The following is a 10,000-nucleotide window of genomic DNA, read 5'->3' as shown; positions in this document are numbered from 1 at the left end:
GCCCATGCGCCACAGATGGGAGCAGGGGCATTTACTATTTAAACAACATGGGCGCTGGACGGGAAACTGACAACTGCGTCGGTCTTAAACTAGCAAAGACACTTGCGTCAGGCTTTGCGCTGCGCCGGGTGCAACATAGGGCCCGTTGAGTCTTTTACGTTACGTGAGATGATTGTCTTTAGATATGAGATGGTGTCAGACTTTAAGAATGAGAAAACATTCAGGGCTGGAGCCCCCCCTCCCGCTCCGCCCCTGCTCACCACTTGCAGCAGAGCCAGATATCCGGCACCCACGTTGTCGAAGTTGACTTTCACTTTGGTCCAGTAGTAGAGCGAGGTGTCGTTGAGCGCCTCGCACTCTGACTTGTTGTTGATGAAGGACGAGTCGAAGATGTGGCCCGTGCGGTTGACGCAGCGGCCAAACTTTCCGGCGAACAGGTTGACGCCCATGATGCTGAAGATGAGCCAGAAGATGAGACAGACCAGCAGCACGTTCATGATGGAGGGAATCGCACCGATCAGAGCGTTCACCACCACCTGCAGCGGCACAAACACAGCGTCACACACACACACACACACACACACACACACACACACACACACACACACACACACACAGACAGACAGACAGACAGACAGACACACACACACAGACAGACACACACACACACACACACACACACACACACACACACACACACACACACAGACAGACAGACAGACAGACAGACACACACACAGACAGACATAGACACACACACACACACACACACACACACACACACACACAGACATAGACACACACACACACACACACACACACACACACACAGACACACACACAGACCGACAGACAGACAGACAGACACACACACACACACAGACAGACATAGACACACACACACACACACAGACACACATCGACATAGACACACACACACACACACACACAGACACACACACACACACACACACACACACACACACACATCAACATAGACACACACACACACACACACACACACACACACACACACACACAGACACACACACAGACCGACAGACAGACAGACAGACACACACACACACACACACACACACACACACACACAGAGACACACACACAGACACACATCGACATAGACACACACACACACACACACACACACACACACACACACACACACACACACACACACACACACAGAGACACACACACACACACAGACACACATCGACATAGACACACACACACACACACACACACATACACACACACACACACACAATCATTTTCAGCATAATTTGTACTCTTGGGGTCTCCTACAAAGGGTTACATGCATCACCTATGGGCAGCATGGGTGAAAAACTGGGCTGGCTTTCTCAATCAATGACATCACTAATTGAGGAATTACAAACAGGAATGTGGGCGTGAGGCGTTCTTAGGCAGTTGAGAAAAAGTGCTGTCTGTGGGAGAGAAAGCTCCATTTGGAGTGAAATGTGTTTGTTTTTTTTTACTGTGTGTGTGTGTGTGTGTGTGTGTGTGTGTGTGTGTGTGTGTGTGTGTGTGTGTGTCTGTGTGTGTGTGTGTGTGTGTGTGTGTGTGTGTGTGTGTGTGTGTGTGTGTGCGTGCGTGCGTGTGTGTACGTTGCAGGGCTGAGGCAGGCTGGAGAATCTCTCTCTCTAATTGAGTATGTTTACATGAACATTTACATATTCCTCTATTATTCCCAATATGACATTATTCTGAATTAGATACAGGTCATGTAAACATGTTTGGATACTCCGAATAAAGCATTTTCAGATTAAGACATGTGAAACGGTATTATACAGGTTTTAGAAACATTCTTAGGACATGTATTCGGCATGATGTTTTTAACAGTTTAAGTCCGCCACTGCTGGAAAAATCTATTTTGCATGGCTGCATGTTTAAACAGGAATATTGGTGGAATATTGTCTGCCATTAGCCGTGTAAACAGCTCAATCAGAATATTGTCTTTTTCAGAATAAAGGCAAAACCAGAGCCGGTCTACGGAGAGCCAGTCCACTCCCTATTCAGCCCCATTGTACCTACTTTGGTTGCAGTTCCACCAGAGTTCCACCGGGGGTGATCGCGGTCCAGTGCAAAATGAATGGGAGTCTATGGAGCTAGACGGCTAAATTTGTCTCTTTCGCCTGATTGTCGTTGAGAAATCTCAGATCTGATTGTAGTTTCTGCAAGTTCAACATGGATTATAGGTCGACAGTTGAATGAACGAGTACTTATGTCCTTTTGATTTCTTACAGGTTGAGTCGTTGTTGCCCATAACACGCTAGCATTCTGCTAACGAATGCTGATTGGTCAGTGAAGGACTGATTACGACCAGAGATCCCCCTTGACGGCATCCACATTCTCTGAAGTGACTCAGAGCTTGCCGTAAAGCAGTATCTCTGGCCGTATGATGTGTATGACGTCAGTGACATTTTAAAAGGCTTTTTAAATCAACAAAGTGACTTTAAAAAAAAGCTAACACCCAGCAGTGTGTATTTTCTTAGCCTCCCTTTTCGAATGCAACATTCGAATTACTAGACAAAAAATGATATCCTGAGAAAAGTGGATTTTGAGGGGTGTAGCTCCATAGACCTCCATTCATTCTGCACTGGCCCGTGAGCGCCCCCTAGTGGAACCAGAGCGGAACTGCAACCAGTTCAGAAGCCGGAAGTTTCCCGAGAGTGGAAGTTCTCCTCTTATTAGACATTCTCTGGCAAAACCCAGAATATTTTGGGCATGTAAATGTAGTATCCGTGTTACCTCAGAGCAAACTGAGCAGCAGCAGAAGGTGTGAGTGACAGTGTAAGTGGACTTTCTTATTTTGTATTCATGTAGAAAATAATCTCCCTGCTTCCTCAGAGCGAGAGCTGAGTCAGCTAACGTCATGTCGACCTGACACTCCAGCCCTCCTCTTCGTCTAACCACAATGCCGTTCCCCTACCCAGAATGCCCTGCTGAGTGAGCATGAGAGCTAATCGTATCATCCAGATAAATGAAGGCAAAGAGGATCATGGGGGGAGGGAACCGGAGTCAGCATCCTGCACACCTTTTTGTTTACATTTGACCTTTTGGCTCAAAACATCTCCAGAGAATGTCTAATATAATAATATATAATAACAGGCTCTCCGTAGACAGGCTCTGACGTCTCTGTCTTTGCTGCATTGACACTGACGAGAGCTCGGTGACAACTTACTGATTGAACAGTTTGAGTTAGCTGTCAATCATTTCATCAAATCAAAGTTAACAGAGTATTTAATCGTGCTTTTACTTAAGTAAAGGATGTGCATATGTCTTCCACCTGTGCTTGCTGTAGCAGATGTGTGACTGAACATGTGCAGATGTTTTAACAAGCCAAAATCATTTAGGCAAAGGTTCTCTGTAACTAAAGATTATTATTAATAAAGAGCATTACACGCTGCGCTAACGGTATGAAACCAAGGGGGTAAGCTTCTCCTCGGACCGCGTAGCTCCTATGGCGCCATTTTGATGCTACCAAGCCATCACCTCCCGTTAGCATCCCATTGACTGCCATTCATTTTGACGCCACTTTGACAGAGAATAACTTTACATCTGAAGAGTTTAAAGACTTTATTTGTCCATTACCTTGTACCTCACGTTATGGCTCCGTAGCAGACGTTTTTATAAAAATAGGCTAACGATTGGGTCATAACCACGAGACTTACTGTCTCATAGTAGAGGAATTACCGTATAGTACAGGAGAAGCTCTCAGGCAGTTTGGACTTCCATTAGCTGTTTAAGTTTAATTACTAATGTTAACTATCATTTTAGTGATCAATAATTAGCCTGTGTCTATGTTATCTCCTTACATATACCTACGCTCTCCGTCTCTGCTAGATTGGGAATGATTGAGATTTCTCTTGGCACAGCTACCAGAAGACTTCCAACTTTCAGACAGGTTGCTCACGTCACATCTACGTCTTCAAGCTCAGTTGGAGGCTGCTCAGTAACGCTCAGCCATCACCGGGAAAGATCTTCTAATATCCTTCACTGGTCTCCGTCCAGAGACACGGGATCTGATGGTCCATTGTTATATACTGTCTATGTAACGCTACACACTTCCTGTCTCCTGTCTACACAGCTAACAGGCTACGGAAGAGGATTAGGACCACATGTGAATTTTTTATTTGAGTTCCGAGACTAAAATCCCCCCTAAATCTTTTTTAACGTTTTTTTAAATTTATTTTTAAAGTCTGAATTCTGAGATTTAATTCATAAAGAATTCATATTTCTTTCCTCAGAACACAAATACTTTTTTTCACATGTGGCCCTAATCCTCTTCCGTAAACATACATATATATATATATATATATATATATATATATATATATATATATATATATATATATATATATATACATATATATATATATATATATATGTATGTATATATGGTGTTTGCTAACGTTAGCTGACGTTAGCTTCTCAGTGTTGCCAGATCTGGCGAGAGTTTGTTCCTGAGACAGAAACAGGTCTCTAACTAAGTTCATTTTCTCCTCATGTGTCCGTCTGAAAAATGCCATTTTAGTGTCAGAATGTTCTGGAGATATGCGAGTTGAAAAATGGGTCCAATATTTACTTTGGTGACTACGGGGTTGTTTTACGTTCTTGTTTTTACCGACCTTTGGAATCAACACACTCAGGAGCTGCCGCTACTACTGCCGATTTTTTGCAGAGGCACCGTGGCTCCGTCCGGCGCTTAGCGCCGCCCAAGACGATTGTGATTGGTTTAAAGAAATGCCAATAAACCAGAGCACGTTTTTCTTCCATCCCAGAATGCTGTGTGGACTAGACAGACCCTCCTCTGCAGTGCTGTGGAGGAGGGTCTGGCAAAGCGAGACTAAGTTATAGCCATAGACAGTATATAAGAATGGAGCAACAGACCCCGTGTCTCTGGACGGAGACCAGTGAAGGATATTAGAAGATCTTTCCCGGTGATGGCTGAGCGTTACTGAGCAGCCTCCAACTGAGCTTGAAGACGTAGATGTGACGTGAGCAACCTGTCTGAAAGTTGGAAGTCTTCTGGTAGCTGTGCCAAGAGAAATCTCAATCATTCCCAATCTAGCAGAGACGGAGAGCGTAGGTATATGTAAGGAGATAACATAGACACAGGCTAATTATTGATCACTAAAATGATAGTTAACATTAGTAATTAAACTTAAACAGCTAATGGAAGTCCAAACTGCCTGAGAGCTTCTCCTGTACTATACGGTAATTCCTCTACTATGAGACAGTAAGTCTCGTGGTTATGACCCAATCGTTAGCCTATTTTTATAAAAACGTCTGCTACGGAGCCATAACGTGAGGTACAAGGTAATGGAGCCTTTTATACATTGTCGTGTTTCTTTAGAAATAAACAACGGACAAATAGAGTCTTTAAACTCTTCAGATGTAAAGTTATTCTCTGTCAAAGTGGCGTCAAAATGAATGGCAGTCAATGGGATGCTAACGGGAGGTGATGGCTTGGTAGCATCAAAATGGCGCCATAGGAGCTACGCGGTCCGAGGAGAAGATCACCCCCTTGGTTAGTACAGGACGCTGACTCCGAGCCACCGTCAGTAATACTGCATGATGAACAAGACGAGTTTCCTCTCTGCTCACAAAACCTTTACGGACATGCAACGCTTAAATACTGATACTTTTCACACCACGGAGACATTTGTGAGTTTGTTTGTCTGAAAGAGAAAACCTCTGAGGAGGATGAAAGTCAAAGGTGAACGGAAAAAACACTGACAGGAAGTAACGAGACGAACCAATCAGAGAGCAGAAAACACTGAAACAGCAGGCGAGATGTTAAAGGATAAAACAACGTAAAACTAACACACCTGGGCACCAAAATACAGTTTGAATGTGACAAACAGGGGAGCGCTTGATTGATATTCATCATCCCTTACAGCGTCAAACTCACTGTCGCTACGGGCCACGCTGGAAAATGAGAAGCACGTTCAGGGCCAGACATGTAGAGTTTATTGACGTGCTTGTATTTCATTGAAAAAATGTATTGCATGTCGCTTTTTCAACGTTTTTGTTGCTGTTTTAGATACTATTTTACACACGTCATGTCGGCTTTCTTTGTTGTCGTACAGAGATGACCCGGAGCATTAAGTGCTGTATCTTTCCTTCTGGTTATGTATGCTTGAGCATGCAAACATATATTCTCCTCAGTGTGTGTGTGTGTGTGTGTGTGTGTGTGTGTGTGTGCGTGCGTTTAGAGGCATGTTGTCTTGCATAACTACTGACTTTTTGACAGATGTTAAGTTTCTGCTTCCACACAACAACCCTCCCTGTGTGTGTGTGTGTGTGTGTGTGTGTGTGTGTGTGTGTGGGGCGGGGGGGGGGGGTGTAAGCATTTCTTACTGTGGGACAGAAAAGTTTTGACCAGAGCTCATGATTGTCCCTATTCAAATGTGTAAAAATGTTTTTTTTTTTTTTTACTTTTGGTGCATTTTTATCGACAATAAAGCCCTAAAAAAGTCTCTCAAAAAGTTCCGTAGTCATCATAGATTTTAGCAAATCAAGCAAAACCAAGCTGAAGTTAAAATCCCATTTTAAAAGCAGTCGGAAAAAGTGACAAAAACTTTGAAAAAAAGCACTAAAAATGATGGAAATAGCGGCAAAAATGTTCTAAAAAAAGAGCACACAAATGTCAAAAATAGCAGCACGTTAGGAACATTTTCAACGTGTGCCTCTTACTGTAACAGAGTATTTTTTTCTGTGTGGTATTAGTACTTTTACTGCAGTAAAAGGATCTGAATACTTCCTCCACTGCTGCCCAGGTGTGCCGGTTTTATTAATACTGACTCTTACCCTCATGCCTTCAAATCTGGAGAGGGCTCTGAGGGGCCGCAGGGCTCGCAGCGTCCGCAGGGATTTGATCGCTGCAAAGTCGGAATAACCCAACGTGTTGGCCACCAAACTGACCAACGAGACCTGGAGGAGAGAGAGAGAGAGATGCAGAAAGAAAGAGGAGACGGAAAAGGATAGAGACAGATGGAAAAGACAGAAGGAGGAGGAGAAGCAGAAGAGAGAAAGCCGGACAGTTAAACTTCTAGTCTAATGCAAAGACAGAGCGGGAGACGGCTGATTCCACGATGGAACCAGCCAATCAGAAGAGAGACAAGAGGCGTGTGAGTTTGATTATCAGCCGACTGAAGACTCCTGCAGGAGAGGAAGAAAAGATGAGGGAGTAAAGTTAGTGCTGCTACTTCTTTATACTCTTTAAGTTTTGTTTTGGATGAAAAAACAGAGTTTGAAGCAAAAAAATTGTTATTTTGACGCCCAAATAAGCTGAATTTACTCCGTCGTTCCAGCTGTGGAAGAGAAAGGGATCATTATGGTTTACTCTGTAAGAAAAGAGGCGGATTGATGAAGGTTTTAGAGTGCTGTAGAGCACTTGCTGTAGGAAATAAATGATGTATTGCACTTTATTTCTGTTCTGTTCCCTATTATCTGAAAACTGTGAACAGAAAGGTTTTCTAGTTGAAGTTTGAGGCAAGTTTATTGTGAGTGTATTGCACTATTTTTATATGGTTCTGTGGAAAAATAATCTTCCCAGCCCTTGTCACATGACCTATTAATGTTTTCATGATGATTACGCAAATGTTTGAGTAAGATCCTTTTTTATAACATAATAAAAACATCCGTGAAATCACGTTCGCTACACCCACCAGACTCCATGTAAATAAACAGTAATTTTAGCATCGTAAAATACACTTCTTTCAAAGTCGACAATAACAAAATAAAACTATGAAAAGCCATTTTGGGTCGTCTTTCCACTTTTCCCAACCATCACAACTCTAGTTTAGGTTGAAATAAACACAAAGTTTACCGATAACCATGTGAAAATATGTTGGCTTTATACATGCTACAAGTAACGTTTTTTTAAATGGAGTCTGGTGGGTTTAGCGCTAGCGACTTCAGAGCTGTTTCTGGTTAAACAGAAAGGTCTTAAAGAGGTTTTAAAGGTCTATCTCTGTAGGGATCATTTCCATAATGTCATCAGACACTTATAATAATAATCTCAGTCTGTCAGCGGCAAAATTAGCACTTTTGTGAAGGTAAATACAAGCACAAATGCCCTATTAACTTATATTGTAGCTTGTTTCGCTGAGTGCCAACTGCAGCGATCTCGCTTTCATACTGGACCGATGCCAAAGATTGTTGTTCCCATCAGTCATTTACACACAAAAACATAGGAAAATAGGGTCCAGGTTGAAAAAAATGGTAGTTACCCTTTAAGTTAAGGTAAAGGTCAAGCAATATGAGGGAGGATTAACCGTAAAATATTGCAGCTGTATCGTAAACAGTCTGAGATATTCCCTCTGATCAAAGCATCTTAAAATCTAACTCTCTCCAGCCAGCTAAGCCCCACACATGTACACTTGATTTTTTTAAACACCCGAGCGGCAGGTCTCGGCTTGGTTGGCTCGGGTGGCGCTCCAAGGTGAATTCAGCCGGTTCTTACCCTGATACCAGCGAAGCGGGACGCGGCCCGGAGAGGCCGCAGAGCCCTGAATGTCCTCAGCACCCGCATGGTCGTGATGTGGTCCATAGAGATGTACTGAGCCAGGAGACCCAACACTGAGATCTACAACGTCAGACATTTATTTAGACATTACCCCAAATCTAACGGACAGAATTCTCTCAAATGTTTCCATACCATGAACACTGTCCTCACTCCCTACAAGAGATGGTCCGATATCATTTCTTGCTTCCCGATAGCTGAACTTGCGTATTGGCCGATACCGAGAACTGATCCGATACCAGCGTGTCATATATTTTATTATGTTTTAAAGGAACACGCCGACTTATTGGGACTTTCTCAGAAGGCTAAGCACTGCTACTTCTGCTAATTGGGCGGAGTGATTATTACTCCAACTCTGAGCCAAATCTGAGCGAACTCTCTGCTCCTCACCATGGGGCTTCTCAGGTGCTGCGAGCAAATCACTCCGCCCAAGTAGCAGAAGTAGCAGTGCTTCGCCTTCTGAGAATATAGTTCCCAGTTTGTATACAGTTAGAAGATGGCTGTGTCTCATGTGACCTTGTTATTTGTACACGCTGTGACTATACAAATCACAACATGTAAATAGGAACATGTTGGTGTTATTTTGTCACTTGTTGGGAGCAGTAGGCTAGATGGAGCCAGTTACCTCCAGGATCTGTGCTAAGCTAGGCTAGATGGAGCCGGTTACCTCCAGGATCTGTGCTAAGCTAGGCTAGTGGTGGGGGCGTCAGACAGAGTTACAACACGCACGGAGATGAGAAGGGTATGTATAGACTTATCTAACTCTGGGGGATACGGGGAATAAGACAAAGTCCCAATAAGTTGGCGTGTTCCTTTAACAGCTGTATACTACTATCCCTGTATGCATAGGCGGACTGGTAATCTGGCAGTTCTGGCAAATGCCTTGTCCAATGTGCTCCAGGATCTGTAGAGTTTTTGTGTTTTGTGACTTGTTCTCTCCACCGACCCACCTTCAGACCCTTTTCTGTGTTCCAGGTACCAAAGTCACAATGTAAAAACCAGGGATGCACCGAATCCAGGATTGGGCTTCAGATTCGGCTGAATATTGGGTTTTTTGATGGGGTTGGGTTTCTGCCGAACCGTAGAATGTTTTCCCACTGAACCCTACACTTGTACTCTGCGCGCTACGCTGGTCGACGTAATGACGGCGCCGTTGATTACGGGAAGGTGTTTACGTAGGTGGAGCGTTCAATGCAGCAGGCTGTGAGAAAGTGGAAATGGAACTTGTGAGCAGAAAAAGTGTAGTTTGGTAGTACTTTCAGTCAAAAGAAGGACATTCAAGTCCAGCTACATGTTCAATTTGCAATGCTGATTAGTCTGGTGGTGGCGAGGACTCTAAACTATACACAACATCACCGCTGTTACAACATCTGGTAGGAAACATCCGAAAGAATACGAGTTGTGATGAAGGAATCTACAGACAGCAGC

General features: G+C 43.6%; 1 protein-coding gene across 1 annotated transcript in view; it reads right to left on the bottom strand.

Annotated features, from left to right (window-relative positions):
* Positions 1-159: 159 nt before the first annotated feature.
* The window catches only part of LOC116053737 (sodium channel protein type 5 subunit alpha-like), a 47,169-nt gene continuing 37,328 nt past the window's right edge, over positions 160-10,000 (bottom strand). The window contains exons 6-8 of the mRNA XM_035998324.1: positions 6,856-6,978; positions 251-536; positions 160-176 (exon numbers count right to left, since the gene is read on the bottom strand). Of these exons, the coding sequence (XP_035854217.1) occupies positions 160-176; positions 251-536; positions 6,856-6,978 (426 nt within the window). The remainder of the gene's footprint in view (positions 177-250; positions 537-6,855; positions 6,979-10,000) is intronic.

The sequence above is a fragment of the Sander lucioperca genome, chromosome 23, assembly GCF_008315115.2.
Source record: "Sander lucioperca isolate FBNREF2018 chromosome 23, SLUC_FBN_1.2, whole genome shotgun sequence".
NCBI classification, from domain to species: domain Eukaryota; kingdom Metazoa; phylum Chordata; class Actinopteri; order Perciformes; family Percidae; genus Sander; species Sander lucioperca.
The sequence above is the reverse complement of the archived record's forward strand: the minus strand, read 5'-3'. Positions and strand labels throughout refer to the sequence as shown.